This window comes from Petaurus breviceps, unplaced genomic scaffold, assembly GCF_028583685.1.
Source record: "Petaurus breviceps papuanus isolate PSGF00001 unplaced genomic scaffold, PetGlider_PUasm1.0 90633, whole genome shotgun sequence".
NCBI classification, from domain to species: Eukaryota; Metazoa; Chordata; class Mammalia; order Diprotodontia; family Petauridae; genus Petaurus; species Petaurus breviceps.
This window is the reverse complement of record NW_027187293.1, coordinates 1740277-1759784: the sequence shown is the minus strand read 5'-3', so window position 1 is coordinate 1759784 and position 19508 is coordinate 1740277. Positions and strand designations below refer to the sequence as shown.

General features: G+C 37.3%; 1 protein-coding gene across 2 annotated transcripts in view; it reads right to left on the bottom strand.

The window, feature by feature from the left end:
• PLD5 (phospholipase D family member 5) overlaps window positions 1-19508 on the bottom strand; it is a 426787-nt gene that overhangs the window by 7266 nt on the left and 400013 nt on the right. For both annotated transcript variants that reach the window (XM_069064474.1, XM_069064475.1), the window contains 2 exons: window positions 19319-19487; window positions 11744-11858 (listed from right to left, as the gene is read on the bottom strand). In XM_069064474.1, coding sequence (XP_068920575.1) covers window positions 11744-11858; window positions 19319-19487 — 284 coding nt within the window. The remainder of the gene's footprint in view (window positions 1-11743; window positions 11859-19318; window positions 19488-19508) is intronic.

Below are 19508 nucleotides of genomic sequence, written 5' to 3'. Positions count from 1 at the left end.
CTATATATCACTCAGTTTAAGGACCTGCATTTGCAACCCTTTTTGACTAGGAGGTGGTAGAGCAATTGAGAGATCTAGCAGACTTCTTTGGGGCATCTTATGCAAAAAGAAGCTGATGGCTGCTAAAGAACAGTACCTGATTTCAAGGCCCTCGAATCTGTGATATGTAACCCCTCCTTTGATCCAACCATGCTATGCTTTTTCCCTGTGAGATAGACTTGTGAACTGCACTTTTTTTCTGTAAAGGGACTTCTGATTAGATGAGGAAATCCTGAGCTGTGATACTGTGTGAGTGGATAAGGTATTTACTTCAATTGGTTTGATAGGTACTTTGAGGAATTACCTTGAGAAAACCAAACCAAGAAAAAGATGAGCTGCATAGTTTGAATGGTGGACTGGAGCCCTGAAGCTCTGCATATGTAGCAGAAGCTAGCCCCCATTACGTATCTTGACCTCCAGGTCCTACTCTTAAAGACTGATGACAGTAGACTTCCCTTTGGTGAGAGCATTCTCTCCTACTTTGAGCTGAGATCTAATCTCACATCCAATTGAAGAATCTATGTATTCCTTTGTCTCCTGTGGTATATTCTAATCTATATAAATTATTGAATTTCTTTTTCATTCCTTTCTTTAATAATGGGAATTACTAGCTATTCATGATGGCCCTTACTGTAATCAACATTTTATGGGAAGGGGCCAAGCTGGTAATTATAAGCTAATGGCTTTTCTCCCTCTTGAGAACAATTGAAGATAAAAGTAGTTGTTCTAAACTCCTTAGAATTGTACCTATATACTAGAGATCTTTGAAGATGATAAATTCATATAATTCTAGTCTAGAACCTGCCTTGGAGTCTGGAGGAGAGACTTCCCACCTTTGGCAGTCTTGGATCATACTTGCCTCAGATACTTATTAACTATGTGACCCTAAAGAAGTCACTTAGCATCAGTTTCTGCATCTGTAAAATGGAAGAGCAGAAATAGATGAGCTCTGATGTCTAAGACATTTTAGCTCTCAATCCATGGACTATGGTGATTCTGAATAAATCACAACCTTTCCATTTCTTCATCAGAAAAATGGGAATAATAGTACCACATATCTCAACAGAATTATTATGAATATCAAATAATAATATTAGATAATATTAGAGATAATGATTATAAATCTTTTTACAATCCTCAATGCAATATATATGTATAATGTATATGCATATGTGCATACACACAAATACACATCTATCTATCTATACTATTATTATTAGGTTGCATCCTCAGGCTCCATGCTAGTATAGAATTTTAGATAGGAGGACTTGGAGGCCACCTAGCCAAATTCTATACAATGTAGTAAGCTACAGACTTATGACATCTTAAAGTTGGAGTTTATAGAGATCATCATGTTCAAACCCCTTGTTTTATAAATGAAGAAACCAGAGTTCAGAAAAATTGAAAGACTTATTCAAGATCATAGAGCTAATTAGTGGCAGGACTGGAACTAGAAATCCAAGTCTCTTGATACTCTTTTGTAACATCCTTGATAGATAGCCAGCTAATCTCTGCTTCAGAATTTTAAGTGATATGAACCTCCCTATCTTACAAATTAATCCATTCCAGTATTGTTAGAAAATCCCTCCTTATATTGAGCCCAAATCTTTTCCCTTATAAATCCTACCCACTGTTCTGTGGAATCTCATAGAATAAATTGAATCTGTTTTTCATATAATAACCCTTCTAATATTAGAAGATATCAATCATATTTTTCCATCCTGTGTCCTCTTATCCAAGCTAAATATCTCCAGCGCCTTCAGCTATTCCTGATTAGAGTCTAAGAAGTCAGGGTCATTGAATTGAACATTATTATCATGAAAAAGATCCAATCACAAACCAGACAAATTCATATTGCTAAAATGTTTTTGTTATTTTCTTGCAAATATATTTATAGGCATATCTTTCCTTAACCAAAGTGTCAGTGGCTTCATATAGATGTTTTTTTTTTTTTGTTTTGATGAAATTGGTGGGGGTGAGGTGGGGATGGGTAGGCATTTGTTGGGTTATCTGACATTTAGTAGCAAATGCTTTTTAAATGTGTGGTTTTTGTGTTGTCCATGGCTACACTAGAAAAATGAGACTGCTTGTGCATGCGAGATTTATGTGAAGCCAAATTTATTGAGAAGAAATTTGAAAGTATAGTCATCCGGCTTTTAGTTTTATGCCAAAGCATAGGAAAAATAGTTTTAACTCTTCCTCTTAGCATTCCAGTTAATATCATGTTTTGGTAGACCTACAGGTTCTACAACTTCAGGTTTTGATGATTTTTTTCCAGTGTATGTGCCAAGAACTAGGAAGAAGGTCCATAGAGAAAACAACAGTCCAAAGGTGGCTCCTGGTACTCACTTATGTAATGGATGATACACAGATTCTCCTATAGATTATGGTTTTCCTAATAGTTTCCTCCTTCAGAATCTATAGCTTGGGGGTCCTGAGATTGTGAATAGCTAAGAGAGAAGTAGCTAACCTCAATGTAAGAATTCTTTACTTTGCTCTTACTCAAGGCTTTGAGATGGAATCTGTGAAATCCCTTTGCTTGTGTATTCCAAGATGCAAGGACTTTGCCCTCTCTCACAGGTAGCTATTCATTATGTACATAATTTGGGAGTTGGAAAGAGTTCTCATGACCTGGATATTCAAAGTTAACAAAAGAAAATTAGAAATTCCTAAATAAAAGATTGCACAAAGTCTATCCATGGTTAGTATGTGACTTAACTCTTCCAGGTCAGTTTCCAATCTTTGAAGCATGCTATATGCTGTAGGTACAGTAAACAGAGTAATATTCTTTCGATGCTTTTGGTCAATACTTTATATTCTGGGGCACTTTGAATCTGTCTTTGAAATGGTTCATCAGGAAAGTAAAGTGGGCTAAAAAAAAGCTACTTCCTTTGCCTTTCAACTCATCCAACTGTTTCTTTGCCTTATTAGATACTTCCAGAAAGTACTGTCTCCTTTGACCATGCTGTTTTTCTGATTAAAGGATTATCATTGTTCCCAGAAGTACAATATAAATGATGCATAAATGAAATGTCCTTTTTTGTGTCTATTAGCAAACTGTGGAACCAAATGAGTAAAAACACATGGGGTTATTGGTGGAAGCACCCGAGGTGTGTTCTTGTCAGCTAGAAACCTTTCCCTGGTGAATGCCAGAAGGCCTATTAAAAAAAAATACATCAGGGATGCTTTCATGTTGTGGATGATTTGCTTCTGGTTATTAATGTTGGTGCTGGGGCAAGTTATTGCAACTGAGAAGCTGCATGGTTTTGTGGATTGTGCAGAGTAGGCTAATTAAGTTTGTACCAGCAGCAGGCAGGGACTGAAGATATTCAGACCCCTGAAAAGTGTAGGAGATGGACATAAGAGTATCTGTAAATTCACCGTGAGCAGGGTGATAATTAGAGTATCACGAGTGTCAGCAGCAGAAATCTGCTGGTGATGTAAAACTGGCCAATGCCATTCAGCTGTAGGAGAAGGCATGCATGTATTGATGTGAAAGCACTCTCTAAGACATGTGGCTAGCTTTGTGGTTCTTGTAGTCTGGGGGTGTCCTTGGCTTCCTTTGTCGTATGTATCTTTTTGGGTGGACATGTTAAGAGATCTACTTTATTTCAAGGGATGCCCAGGGATTGCCTTCAAGCTCATGTTCCCTCTCACAAGAAGTCTCTTGGGTCCCACTTTTCTTATCTAATTCAGACCTTAGAAGCCATCAACATGGGGACTGGGACAATACACCTGGGACAAAATGAGTGCTCTCAGACACAACTAGCACTGCACATCTGAAACATCCTCCTGAGGATTTCCCACTCTCTCTAAGAGGACCCCTAATCCAGACACCTTGGTTTCTGACAGACTGAGACTATATCACTGAGGTTCTCTCTGTATCTGTTTCTTTCCCTTACCTTTTTCTTTCTCTCTCTCCTTTTCTTTGTTTTCTTTCTCTTTGCCTCTCCCTCCACACACACACACACACACACACACACACACACACACGCACGCGCGCACGCATGCACGCACACACGCGCGCGCCCAGGGTTTCATTATTGAGTTTGATTTAATACACATACTCATGGCCACAGAAGTACTCTGAGTAGTATGGTATGTGATAGTAATGGAATATAAAGATCCCCCTGTATGGCTTGGTTTTCAAATTGATTGTGTTAAAACCCAGAGCTTGTTAATCCCACCTGTGGGATGGACTTGATGTGAAAAGAGAGTCCTGAGCTGGGAGGAGCTGGTGACATAGATTTGGAGAGACAAGAAGGAGGTAAAAGAACTTTTTGGAAGCAGCACCCTCGTGGAGGCAGAGAGAGACTGAGAGGATTGCTGAATGCCACTTTGAATTGCCCTGGACTTTTGAGACCTGCCCCCGGAGCTGCCAAGGACTGAGGAGACATGGCTGTTTTGCTGGTACTTTGTCTGTCTGTTTTGATGTTGTTTTGCCAGATTTGTCCACTGGTGAAAGACAGTCCTGTTATTGAAGAAGTCCTGGAACCTGGCTGTTGGCTAAGAGCTCCTGAGACTGTCCTGAAGACAGAGAGTGAATACTGTCCACTGGTGAAGGACAGTGCTGTTGTTGCAGGGGTCTGGGAACCTTTCTGTTGTTTCAGAGCTCCTGAGACTGTCCTGCAGACAGAGAGTGAATACTGTCCACTGGTGAAGGACAGTGCTGTTGTTGCAGGGGTCTGGGAACCTTTCTGTTGGTTCAGAGCTACTGAGACTGTCCTGCAGACAGAGAGTGAATACTGTCCACTGGTGAAGGACAGTGCTGTTGTTGCAGGGGTCTGGGAACCTTTCTGTTGGTTCAGAAGCCCTGAAGAAGGATTTTCTTGTTGTATGTTTACAGAAATCCTGGGAGAGGGTTTTGCTAATGTTTTCAGGGGTTCTAGGACTGTTCTGCAGACAGAGGATGAATTAATGAAGAGACTGGCAATGTATCTTGTGGCCTTGCTAAGCCTTGTCTCCCCAGGAACTAAGATTGCTGAGAACTTGCCTTGTGTCAAGATGAAGAAAAGACCTCCATTTGGGTATTAAGTGCTGTGCTTAAACTTGATGTAATTCTGGGGTAGATTCAATTGTGATCCAGGGGTGGGGAACTGTTGACCTTTTTGTGTGCTATGGTTGAACAAATGAATGTACTTTACTTATGTTTGGAAACTAATCTCCATTTGAGAAGAGGGGCTTTGTGATGGACTAAATGAAGGTACAGCCTAGGGGTGGAGTAGTATTTAGAACAGGGACTTTGTAATTGATTGAATGAATGTAAGGTCCTGAGGTGGGGTAGTACTTGGAGATTATAATCACACTTAGTAAATGCTGTATTTTGAATGATGTCATGTTTTGATCTTCTCTGTTCTTGGGTTGTCACTGAGTAAAATGGAGAGCACCTATGCTGGTATTTTGAACCTTGGGAAGTTGCCTTTCCTTGGCATTATATTACATGGTATAATGGAAAAATATTGGATTTGATGTCAGAAAGTGTTCTTGGGTTTCAATCATGCACTGCCTTTTTCTGTTTACGTGACCATGGGCAAGTGACTTTTAAACTACTTGGAACTCAATCTCTTTATCCATAAAATGAAGAGGTTAGACCAGATGAACTCCAAAAAACCCTTCTTTCACTCTATGATCCGATAAGCCAGATGATACAATCAAGGCACTGACCTTGAAGTTAGACTCAAGATTTAGAGAGACCAAGGAGACTGGTAATGGGTAATATCTCCCACTGAAGCCATAAACAGTCCCAAACAGTCTTTGCTGCCTTTCCAGGGTATTGCTTATGTGTATTTCTGGGGAGTCTAAAATTATTTTCCTGTAGGTAGTATGACTGTTAACACTTCCCTATAGACCTCAATGTCACCTGCTCTAGACAAAGAAAATTACAGTGCCCTACCATGGAAAAAAATGTGGGAACTAGAACATTCAGGATAGCTACACTATTTACTCATCTATTTTTGGCATTTTTTGCATATGTGTGCTTTTGTTCATGATACTTCCTGAGCCTAGAATTCCATCCTTAGCTAACAGCTTTTATGTTTATTGCCATCTAATCTTCCCTAAGGCTCAGTTCAAAGGAATCTCTTCCATGAAACCCTCAAGGATTCAACCTCATCCAGTTGCAAATGATCTTAATTGTTTCTTCCTCTAAACCTGAATATTTTGTGCCACTTCTGCATTCTTATAGAGTATTAAATGATTACATATTTATCATTAAATTTCATTAAACTACTTATTATTAATATATTCAATATTTATATACTAAAACATTACATTGTATATTTTAAATATATTATCATATTTTTGTATCATTATTCTATAATTGTGTTCATATTTGCCTATGTGGCATAAGTCCATGATGATTATAGGCTCCAAAAGAGCAAAGATCATTTAAAAAATTCTCTTTGAGTCTTGCTAAGCCCATAGCATGGTGCTTTTCAGATAATAAACATTTAATAAGTAAATGTCAAATGAATGACATTGTTTATGGGAGATGAATGCTGATTACAATTTTGATCCCATTCTGAGAAAGTGTAATAAGAACAAAATAATGTTCTTTCCTTTCACACCTTATTGAAGGATCCAAGGAATTCTGTGTGTCTTTACTAATTTTTCCAGAGTCTGAATTGAATCTTTCTCCATGAATTATGGTTCTGTGCAGCTTTCACAAGATATACAGTTGGATTCCCAAACACAGTACTGCCTTTTATTCTTCTTTGTCCCCCTAAACATATAATTTAACTTCCAAACTAACACACAGGACTTCAATGTTTTCTAATTGGGATGTAATTTCACCCAGCTGCAAATCCCCTCCTTAGTTTTCAAAATACATTTGAAGTCTCCAGTTGCTAGCCTCACAAAACCCAAGGCAGTTTAAATTCTTGCTGTGGCCCTCCCTGCCACTCTGCCCCAAGGAATAAAAAAACTCAAGTTGAAAGCTCAAGAAGATGGAAAATGGGACCTTGGTATGTCTTCTTAATTCCATTGATTAACCTAGCACCCTGCTGGTAGCTTTCACACCCATCCCAGAACTTCTGAAGCCAGTTTGCCATCCCTAATAATCTCCACACTTGCTCCTCCAGGAAATAGCATGTCCCAATTATACTCTGGAGAATTCAGGGACTCTTGGATACATGGGCTGGAGGATGTCCTTGGTGTGAAAGCTTTCTGTAGCTGTATTTCTGTGATAAGGCTTCAAATGGATTTTTCCAAGCAGCTTTACTCAGTATTCTAAGTATGACCTTTTCCAGAAAATGCCTGACTGAAGGTTTAAAAAAAAACCATTCCTGGGCCAAGCTGTTAATTATTTAAAACATCAACAACCTTTTTTTCTTCTGATACCCTTTAAATCCTCCCACAATGCAGCTGTGCTAACTTGATGGCAAAGATGTGTCTCTGAAAAGTGATGTGGAAATCAAATCATATTTTAGATGCACTAGGAAGAGTTTGATGCTGAGCCTTTCTGTAAAGTGAGTAATACTTTGAATACATTCAAGTTTTCATAGATTCATTTGCTACCTGTTTACACCTTGTAAAGTGACTCAACCTGATCTTATGACTTTCAAGTCCTCTTTTCATGACTGTGATTAGAGGATGTTTAAAATGCAGCAGATTACTATACTACAACAGGGAAAAATGTCCCTCTGTTTGGATGACACCTGTTATTATTATTACTCTTATTATATTTTAAACTTTTATAAATCCACAATTTAGTAGTTAGTCATGAACACTGTGATGGCAGTGTGGTTTAGTCATTAGAGAACTGGGCCTAAAACACTGAGTTGGAATCCTGCCTCTGATACTAGCTATGTGATTTTGCAAAGTTACCTAACTTTTATGTGATTTGAGTTATTCCCTAGAACTTGTCTACTGGAGGCGGAATGATATTAGGAACAACCAGGTGAGGAAATTCTTTTATCAATGCATATCAGTACTTTCTCTGCAAAGTATATGTTTAGAGAGTTTCCCAGAGCACTAAGATAGCAAGGAACTTGGGACAGGTAGGTGTCACAATGGATAGAGTACTGGCCCTTGAGTCAGGAGGACCTGAGTTCAAATTTAGCCTCAGGCACTAGCTGTGTGACCCTGGGCAAGTCATTTAACCTTGACTGCCTCAAAAAAAAATATCAAAGAACTTCCCCCTGGGTCACATGAGAACTGAGACCTTCCTGGCTCCAAGCCACCACACTTCTTTACTTCTCTCTGTCCACATAGACAGTGAAAAAAAAAGTGTAAAACTTTATGAACTCTGAGTATCAAGACTTGTCATTAAAAACTTGCCTTGCTTAAGAGCAGAAATGAGATTTTAAACAGTTTTTTTTTACTAATAACATTTCACATTTGACTACCTCTCTACCAGAATGTTTAATAAAATAGAAATAGGAAAAAGTCTGACTCCAATGTCAACATATTAATGTATAAGAGGAATCCATTTGATGTTACTAAGAGAAGCAGCAAGGCTAAAATAGCATTCCTGTCTTTCTGTGGAATTAGATTACATTCCATTATTCATTACAATTATATTGAAATAACATACCATCTACCCTAACATTTTGCTATTATTAAAAAAAAAAAGATAACGCCAAAATTATCGGCTCTCAAACCTTTAAGATTCTCCTAGACCTTTAAGATTCTCCTTTGTGCAGTTGTGGTGGCAATTTCAAAGTAGAGCAAAAATATTTTTCTTGGTCTCCTTAAGTTTGGGTGTAGGGGATAATAAATGTTAGTGCCCTATATTTTTATAGTGTTTTCAACTCTACTGGATATTTTCTCATCTATGACTTTACATGATCCTCACAAGAACCCTATGAGGTTGATATGGTAGACAGTAGTGTTCCTACTTTAGAAGTGAGGAAAGTGCAGCTCAGAGAGGATAAGGGACTTATTCCAAGATCCTTAACTGATCAGACTGAACCAGGACTAAAACCCACTTGAGGCTGGAGGTACATTGATTATTATCTTCTCTCCCACTTTAAAGTTTTGTTGTTGTTCAGTTGGGTCCAGTTCTTTGGGATCCCATTTGGGATTTTCTTGGCAAAAGTACTGGAGTGGTTTGCCATTTCCTTCTCCAACTCATTTTAAGGATGAGGAACTGAGGCAAGCAGGGTTAAGGGAATTGCCCAGGGTCACATAGGTAGGAAGTGTCTGAGGTCAGATTTGAATTCAGGAAGATGAATTTTCCTGACTCCAGGCCTGGAATTCTACCCACTGTGCCATCTAACTACCCTACACTTAAAAGTAATTATCTCTTACATGAGGATACCTTGATTTAAGCAATTAATCAGAAATGGGTAAAAAAAAATGGCTGGATACCTTCTTAAATCAGATGCAGTTCAATTAGGTGCAGCAGGAGTACTATTCTAATTGGCTGATAGGGCTCAGTCCCATGCTTAGGCTGCTGAGAGATTTTGAGAATCTAGTATCGAAGAGGAAGGCATAAAAACTCCAAGAACTGAACTAAAAAAACTTGATGGCACAACAAGTAAAAGGAGAAAGAGAAAGAAGGATTGGACTGTGGCAGAAAAAGGAGAGAATGGGGAGAGACAGCAGGCCTACTGCGGTCTTGGAGCAAAAGATTCAGTCAGTTAGCAAACATTTATTAAGTCTATTATGTGTCAGGCACTATGCAAAGGAACTCAGGATCTAAGTTGGGATTTAAAAGGAAGTCAGGGAGGTCAGTACTAGTGGAGGAAGGAGAATATTCCATATGTGAGGGACAGCCAGAGCAAATGTCCAGAACTTAGAAATGGGATGTCTTGTTTTTGGAGCAGCCTGAAGTCCAGTGTCACTGCACTGAAGCGTGCATGTCGGGGAGCAAAGCATAAGGAGATTGGAAAAGGAGGAGGGTGTTGGATTATGAAAGGGTTTGAATGCCAAACAAAAACATTTTGGATTTGATTGTAGGCACAATAGGAAGTCACTAGAGTTTGAGTGTATGTGTATAACATGACTGTGTTTTAGGACAGTCATTTTAGTGGCTGAATGGAAGATGGAGTGGAATGGGGAGAGATTCGAGGCAAGGCAGGCCCACCAGTAGGCTAGTGCAGTAATTAGGGCATGAGGTGATGAGGGTTTGCACTGGAGTAGTGGCCGCAGTGTCAGAAGAGAGAAGGGGGTGTATTTGGTAGATGTCACAAAGGAGAAATCCACAAGCTTTGGCAAAAAGCTTTGAATCATCCTGATTCTGTTAGATGGGTCCACCTTCTCAAGGACTGAGGGAAATCCCAAGAAAAGGGATGCTTTTTTCCCAACTCTCTGATTCAGTGCTTGTCTATTTACAGACATAGTAACTTACTCCACTGCTTCTTCTCAAATGTTTCTTGTAACCTGAATTTTGTCTCCACAAAGAGGCCAGGTCTTGGCTGATGTCAATCATTCAGTCAACAAGTATTTGTGATGCACCTGCTATATTCCAGGGACTGTGCTAAGAACTGGTGATACAAAGAAAGGCCAAAGACAGTCCCTGCTCTCAAGGAGCCCATAGTCTAACGGAGAAGACAACAAATGGTTATGAGTAAAGAGAACATAAACAGAGTCAAATGAAGATAGCCTCGGGAAAATCATTAAGATTAAGGAAGGCAATGAAAGACTTCTTGTAGAGGTAAGACTAGCTGAGACACGAAGGAAGCCCAGGGAAGCCAGGAGGATGAAAAGAGGAGGGAGAGAATTCCAGGCATGGGAGACAGCCAGTAAAAATTCCTGGAGTCAGGAAGAGTGTCATGTGCAAGGAACATCACAAGGAGGTCAGTGTCATTAGATTGAGAACATATAGGGGTTGGGAGGGAAGAGGTGTAAAAAGACTGGGAAAATAGAAAGAGACCAGGTTATGAAGGGCTGGGGCAATCTTTCCCAGACTGGGGAAGATGAATTTGATAGCTGAGTGGAGGATGGTTTGGGGTGGGGAGAGACTTGAGGGTGGGAGATCAACCATCAGGCCTTTATAGTTGTCCAGGAATGAGGTGATGAGAGCCTTTACCAGAGTGATGGCAATGTCTGAGGAGAGGAGGCATAAACAAAGGTACTAACAACAGGACTTGGCAACTAATCTGATATGAGAAATGAGAGGGAATGAGGAGTTGTGGATGATATTCAGATTATGAGCCTGGTTGAATATGAGTATGGTGGTGCCTTCCATAGACACAGAGAATTTAGGAAGAGGGGAGGGTTTTGGGGAAAAATAATGAGTTTAATTTTTGACATGTTGAATTTAAGGTATGTATGATCTAACCTAGTTAGAGATTTCCAATAGTCAATCAGAGATTTAAGACTGGAGGTTGGGAGAAAGGTTGGGGCTAGGGAAATAGATCTGAGAATCATATGAATAGAGAGCATAGTTGAATCCATAGGAGTAGATGAGATCATCAAGTGAAATAGTTTAGAGGGAAAAGAAAAGGGTTGTAGATAACCTTGGCAACATCCCTGGTTAGTGTTATGATCTGACTGAAGATTCAGCAGAAGAGACTGATGCGTAGTCAAATATATAGGAGAATCAGGAGGGAGAAGTGTCATGAAATCCTTGAGCAAAGAGAGTATCAAGGAGAAGAGAATGATTGATAGTGTCAAAGGTGGCATACTCTTTATTGTTAAAATGGAAAAACAAGACTTTTACTAGCTACTTAAGAGGATCATCATGAGGTTCAAATTACACATGAATCACTTTGTAGACTACTTAAGTTCCTTTACAACTCTCAAATTCTGTGTCACTTACCAATGTAAGCTGCTCCATCAGTTACCATATATTTATTTCTATTTAACTTGGGAAAGGAATTGTTCTTTTGTTCTTTTGTAGAGCAGGCACTCTCTCTTTCTAAATCAAAGAACTTCTGCAATAGTAAGAAAGATAAGGCAAATGAATAGAAATGAACAGGGAATATTTTTTTTGTTTCCATTCAATAAGAAACAAGTAATACACTACAGAATATTACCAAGAGACCTTGGACATAGGTTTAAACAATATCTGTTTTCATACAAACTGCCCACATGCTTGTGTTTCCTTCTATCGATTTCCTGGGGTAACCAAAGGAGAAAACTAACATTCATCAACTCATACTGTGATTCGTAATTTTAAGAAATAAAATGAATGTGAAATATGTCCTTTTGATGAAGAGAGGGCCAGAAGATTATTTACCTCTCAGTATTATTCATCAAGGCATATTGGGATTAAATCAGTCTTGGGATATTGGCTGCCAAGCAATGAACTGAATGAATATTCTTATATGTTGCATAGGTTATGAGAAGTGATGTTCCCATCTTAATGATTCCACTTGATTAAATGTGAGACTCATAGAGGTCACGGTATTCTGTGCAAAGGAATGAGAGTTTTCATTCTGAAAAATGTGCCTGGAAGGTTTAGTTTTAACAAGCTCCCCAAGAATTAGAATTTTAAAATCACAGTACCTCTATTTTCTCCTCTAATATGACTCCTCCAAAGAGTTTTGACCTACTCTGAGAAGTGTCAAATACCTGGGAACTGAATGCTTTAGAAGGAAAGGGGCAATATGGCAATGTAGAAAGAATACTCAATTTAGAGTCAGGAAGATCTGAGTTTGAATCTCAACTTTTACATTTGGTAGCTGTGATCTTGGGCAACCCACTTACTCTCTCTGTGTTCTCTGAACCCAGGTCCTCTGACTCTCAAGCCAATGCTCCTTCTACTTCACCACACTACTTCCAAAATCACACACTCATACAGGTGTGTGTGTGTGTGTGTGTGTATAAATGTGTGTGTGTGTGTGTATATATATATATACACACATTTGTAGTTATAACATTAAAATGATAATATTGAGATAGGTAAGCTCATTTTCAATGCAGATTCTTAAAATACAATGTCACTGATAATACTGCCACTTGGAATCTTTTTCAAGAGCTAAGATTGATATTTTGTCTTTAAAACAGAAAACCCTGTTTCACAGAAATAAGATGTTATGTACAGTAGTAAAATTTATATTATTTTGATAAACCAGTGAAGTCTTTATTCACTTATAATGAAAATATAAAAAAATTTTTATGTCCAAACATTTCAATTTTAGTATATCAATCAAATTATGAACCTAGGCCATTCTTGTTAAAATGGACAAAGGCCAAGTCTATCATATTTGTTCATAGTAAATTTATCTATTCACATTTTAAAAAATCTTTAAAATGAGAATGTCTTTTCTCAAGTGAATAATAAATAACTCTTTACTTCTTCCATTTCATTTGCAGGACAAGGTATTCTTAAAATTGGGAAATGTGAAAAATGTTTTATAAATGACTATCCATACCTCTAAATTCTCATGAATGCAATTTTGTTATTTTTATCGGGACTTTTTGTTTATTCAGTTTTTCAGATATATTCACCAAATTGGAAAGTTTCAAGAGGAAATGTTTTGTTATAAAATAAATTTGTTTAATTTTCTTTGTCACTAAGAATAAAGGCAATTTCTTCTTTTAGCTCAAAGGCCCTTTTAAGTACTTTGAGGAAACTAGATGATTTTACAATAATATGGAAGTGCACTATGTTCTGCCTCAACATTGTCACATGATTTTACAGTTTATCTTTTCATGTAGTGCTTTATGTAAATTAACTATTTTAATATCTTGAACAACTCTGTGACCCAGAATCCTCACTCATACTTCTTAATTTAAATGATTGTTTGTAAAGCACACGCAACATATCTAATGCATGAGAAGTCGTCACAATTTAATCTACTGTTTGTAGATGTGTGTTTTATCCTGTTACCAGCTGAGCACTTTCAGTGCAGATTACAATGCAATGTTCCCATATTGTACACTTTTTTTTTAAATTAGGAAATGAATCAATTATATTGAAAAATTTTCTTGATGTGGCATTGTGACAAATATATTTCAAAGGATTGAATCTTCACTAATATCAATTGCATCAATAAATCCTGCAATGTAATCAAATTAACATTTAACTATATCTGTAGTTTCATCCATTTGCAAGAAAAAAAATATTTTAGTTTCTCAATGAATAGAATGCAAATTTCTACAGACATGGACAAATCTCCAGCCTACCATATTAATTGTATATGGCACCATTCAAAACTTCTTTGTATATGATTGTTAAACATCATTTTGAACATCTCTGTAGTAGCAGTTTCAGGTAGCACCAATGTTTCTTACCAAATGATGCTGTTTACTTTTAGCAATTTCATAAACAACATAAAATGCAAGAAATCTTTTAGGTGTCACAGATAAGACTTTTGAAAAAGTTATTTTTGCAACTAATTTTCTCCAGAAAACTTCTCTTGTCTTGCCAATGTAATTTGCAAGGATGCTTTCAAGATATCCTTTCGATTTATTAGGTTTTGTGCTATTTGCAGCCAAAATATTTTAAGGCAAATAATGATCTCTTTCTTTTAAGGGCGTGTGGCCCTTGCTATCCTTCCCATTGTTGAACAGTGAAGATACTGGACATTTTTATCTACCCTGCAGCTAAAGTTTCTTTTACATCTTGCCTTCACCAATCAGAATTTGAGATCCATGAGAACAGGGGCTGCCTTGGTTTTTTCTTTTTGTATCCCCAGTGCTTTGCACAATGCTTGGCACATATTCAAGAGCTTAATGAATTCCTATTCATTCATTCAAAATATAAATATTTTCTAGATTTGGTCCTTTTTCTTTGGGTTTCTATGTTTCTGCTACTTAGACTATCTCTGTCATGCTTGTACTAGTTTTAAATATAGATTATAATTGAATAAGACATTCAATTTTAAAATTATTATTTTTTAAAGACTGGGTCCCCCTATATTGCCTAACCTGGAAATGTAGGGATTATTCACAAGGCCCTACCTATTGCCACTCCTGATTGACATGTGAATTTTGACCTGCTCCATTTCTCACCTGGGCAGGTTTGTCTCTCATTTGACAGTATGGCGAACCTCTGCTCTGACAGGCTCACCATATTTATGCTGAATTTAATGTGGACACTGGATCAACATAGCCCACTGCAGCTCAGAACTCTTAAGCTCAAGAGATATGCCAGCCCCAACCTCTCAGAAGTAGGCATTACAGACTTGTGCTACCACACCTGGCTTAAACTTAAATTAAATTTTAAATTGAGAATATATAACTGTTCTCAAGATTTTTTAAATTCATTTTTTAAGTTGAAGGTGTTTTTTTAATCTAGCTTATTACAATGTATTTACTAATGTGAATGAAGTTGATAAATACAGCAGATATTATGGTCATTTTAACTTTTGCACAGAAATCATTCAATTTCAAGTTTATATCTTTTACATTCCAAAGCATCATGCAGTGCTATAACTCATCCCAGTTTATAAATCTACCCCAACAGATGGCTGATAATTACAGTAGCAGATTATTCCTGCATTGATATTTGACACACTTATATTTGACTTTTAACTAATTTATTACTTATATTTAATCTTATTTTACATACCTAATTACTGTGTAACATTGTCAATTGACATGAATTTGCTGTGTTAACTTGTTGACTTTGAACCCTTTTTTTTTAACAAAAGCAGAAATGTTTAGGGAGTCAGTAATTTGGGTTACTGCTTAGTATCTCCTTAGTACTTTTGGAAACTCTGTCTTAGAAGACGGTATCCATGACTTGATGTAGATAAAAAAGGTATTTACCTAGTGGCTAAAATTTTTGTTATAAAATTATCTATACTTAATTATACTGGTTCTTAGATGAGACCCATAACCATTCTCTAGGTTTCCCACCTGTTTTGCATTTTTGTAAAACTTCCTAGAGCTTTCTCTGCTGGCACAAATTTAAAGAACTTGGGATTGCCTCCATGCTGTTAGTAAATACTCTGGAAAATGCTTTAATGTGGCTCTAGTCAGATATAATTGTCTTCCTTTATATCATAGATTTTATAGATTTTTTTTCAGAAGTCTATAGAACTTGGATAAAAAATTAACAGCTGATGTTGGATAGCCTCTGGGAAGACAGTCATTCTAATACACTATTGGTGCAGCTGTAAATTGGTCTATTTGTGAAAAACAAATTGGAATTATGCAAGAAAGGTGACCAAGCTCTTCATACCTTTGACCCAACAATATTCCTTCTGGATACTGTAATGGGAATGGGAATTTGAAGATTTTCCCTGCCCCTTAATAGACCTAGGGGGGAGTTTGAAGACCTCCCCTGCTTTGAAAGTAAACTCTTCCCCCTAATAGGCTGAATGTAATCACATGGAGCCTGTGATGGAGGGAATTTGCTGAAGGGTGGAGCAGAGCCCATAGGAAACTTGTCAGAGCTAGCCAGATGGTGGGGGAAAGAGGAGCTCAGGCAAGGAGATAAGAGAGTTTTGTGAGTAAATATTGATCTTGTATTGGTTTGTGAGAAGGCTGAAGGATGCTGTGGCTCTCAGCATTATTATGGCTTCTGAATATCTTTGGTACTATGATGGAATCGGCTTACTGGTTTTGGGATTCGGTTTTCTGGTGTCTAAATAAATGTTTCCAGTTCTATTATCTACCTGGAGAATTTTGGAATATTGGAGAGTTTTTCAATCGAACATCATGTGATATTTATAGTCAGGGTCTTTTTTTTTTCTTTTTGGAGGGGGGAAAGCAGGGCAATTGGAGTTAAGTGACTTGCCCAAGGTCACACAGCTGGTAAGTGTTAAGTGTCTGAGGCTGGATTTGAACTCAGGTCCTCCTGATCTCAGGGCCAGTGCTCTATTCATTGCGCCACCTAGCTGCCCCATAGACATGGTCTTTATCGTGACTGTGGGTGCTATAAATATTGCATTGGCGCCACAGGTATATACTCCAATGGAATAAATTAAAAACAGCAATAACAAGCCAAAAAACCAGAAATCAAAAATATTAATAACCATATTTTTCTAGTAATGAAAAACTAGAAAGAGGTGTATTTCAACAACTGAACAAAGTGTAGCAGAATATGTGCAGTAAAAAAATAATGTGCAGAATTCAAAGAATCTTAGTAAATTTCTTATGAACTGACACAGAATAGAGTAAGCACAATTAGAAGGATAATGTACCCAAGGACTGCAACAATGTACACGAGAAGATCATGAAAAACTGAATTCTGAGTATCTGAAAAAAAAAAACCGCAATAAAATTGCTGGGAAAAAAAAAGAAAACATGACCCCAGTAACTTTACATAGTGTTTTCCCAGATACACTTTATATTTTTTCCAGATTTATCTCTTTCACTCTCATTTTCCACTTGGTTCCTCCCCTGGCATTTGTAACCACCTGACTTTTACAAAAGCCCTGTGAAATTTGTTTAGTATAAATTCAGCTTGCCTGGAATATTTAGATATGCCTAATAACCAGGCTAATACATAATAACCAGGCTAAAACTTGACAGGTTTCTAAAGGCCATTTAAACATATTTCCCCTTAATTCATACCTGACTCTAAGGCACTTTCATATTGCCTTGACAATATTACTAATGAATATTACCCAGAAGAATGCGACTTGGACCTGATTCATTACCAAAAGATTCATTCATTTGACTTATTTCCTTTTGTAGGAAGGAATTATTAGAAAAATTAGCCAACATTTGGACAAAGTAGAAATACAAAGTTTAACGAAAGTTGGGGTTGAAATGACAAAGTAGGGTTCCAGTAAGAACCTGTTTGCTCTTAAAAGTCAAATATGGCCAAGGGGAAAATATGGCCCAAAGGGGAAAATATAGCCTTACATGGGAAAATGAAATTGCTCTAGGAATTTATTAGTTCTAGCATAAAGACTTATTACTCATTGAAATATTATCATCATTTATGTTGTAGTTGACAGAAAATGGAGAGGTTTCAAGAATGATTTGTTTATTCAATTAAAACCTTGCTCTTTGGGATGGCCTTGTGAAATTCACATTCATTCCTTCTTTCAATATCCCTTTATAAAGGCAGTTTTATAGTATTACTGGATGCCAACCAATTTCAGTGTCCTCTGGACACATCATGATCAGCTTTTTAGACACTAAAGCATCCCCTCTCATTGACAGACTCTTGAAGACAAACCATCACAAAGTTCTTTGTCTGCCTTCATAGAAAATCTTGCCCTCTGTAAGCATATCAAGTATTTGGGGAAGTGACCTTTTCCACTTAGTCTTGCAGTCATTTCTAAAATTAATGGGTTGTCTTCAGTATGGGGCACTTTTATAGTCTTTGCTTTGCCAGCTAGCTATTGCCAAGATAAGCTCTTAGTAAATTTGCTTTAGGTAATGGAGCCATCTGTATTTAAAGGAGACTAAGGTGATTAAGTTGCTTGTAGAATTCAAAAGAGGTTAGAAATCTTAACCTGAAGCACTAAATGTTTCCAAACAAAATGCTAGGCAGCTTGATAGGAGCTGATGATGTAAAATCCTCTGTAGGAAGCAGGCTTAACATATATGGGTTAACTTCTAAGTCAGGATGAAGAGTAGGTGCAGATGGTTCTCCAAGTTCCCTAAACACTTTCCTGATTAGTGGTATCTGCCTCTTTTGCCCTACCCTGAGCCTGAATTATGTGGCTTCCTTTATCTCTCAATATGTGGCATTCAAATCGGACCTCAGACACTTACTAGCTATGTAATTTCGGGCAAGTCACTTCACCTCTGTTTGCTTCAGTTACCACATCTGCAAAATGGGGATAATTGTAGCACCTTCCTCTTGAAGTTGAGGTTCAAATGAGATAATAATTGATACATAAATGTTATTATTATTAATTATTTGAGCAGTACCAATACTTTAGGTTTTCTGAAAATAAATTAAAAAGATTTTTCTAAAATAAAAAGAGGACTTTCTTGCTTGAATGAGAGGTAATTATGAAGTTTTCTTTCCATGGTTGAACCGTCTTTTCGATATACTCATAAAAGATGAAAATGGCCTATGGCTTTTAGAACCTTTATCAAGCCACTGAATTCAAAGAAGATCAGGCTGAGCAGGTCAGCAGAAGCTGCTAAGTGAGAGCTGTTCTTTTTGGTGTGAATTCTGCTATCTCTGTCTAGGACCTTTGATTCTTAGAATGATTGGTCCCTGTAGTAGAAAATGCATGGGAAGTAAAGATGTTTTAGATGAATGTTATACTTAGTCTTGGCTCCTTAATAAGTGTTCATTAAATCATATTGATTTGAATATCGAATATCCAGTATTGCTTGAGCAATTGAAGTTCTTTCACTATTTTAAAAAATAATTATCACCATCTTATTCATCTTCCATTTGTAGGCCAGAGCAGTTCTTAGCACGTAGTAAGCCCCTATTAAATGTTTGTTGATTGATTGCAAAAATATTGGAGTAGGTTAAATGAACATTCAACACACTGTGAAAAGATGCAGTAGGTCTGGTACTTACAACTTTCAAACTGCAGTTGGCAATTTCAGTGCAAATAGCTTTAAGAGATGAAACAAAGTTAAATGTGAGGGGGTCTGTTTGCTTCCAGAAACTGATGAGGAGTCGAACTTTAACTCTTCGTAAAACTAATGCTTCCCTTATTTTCCCATCCAAATCTGGCCAGTAAGTTCTGTGAAAAAAAAACCATATG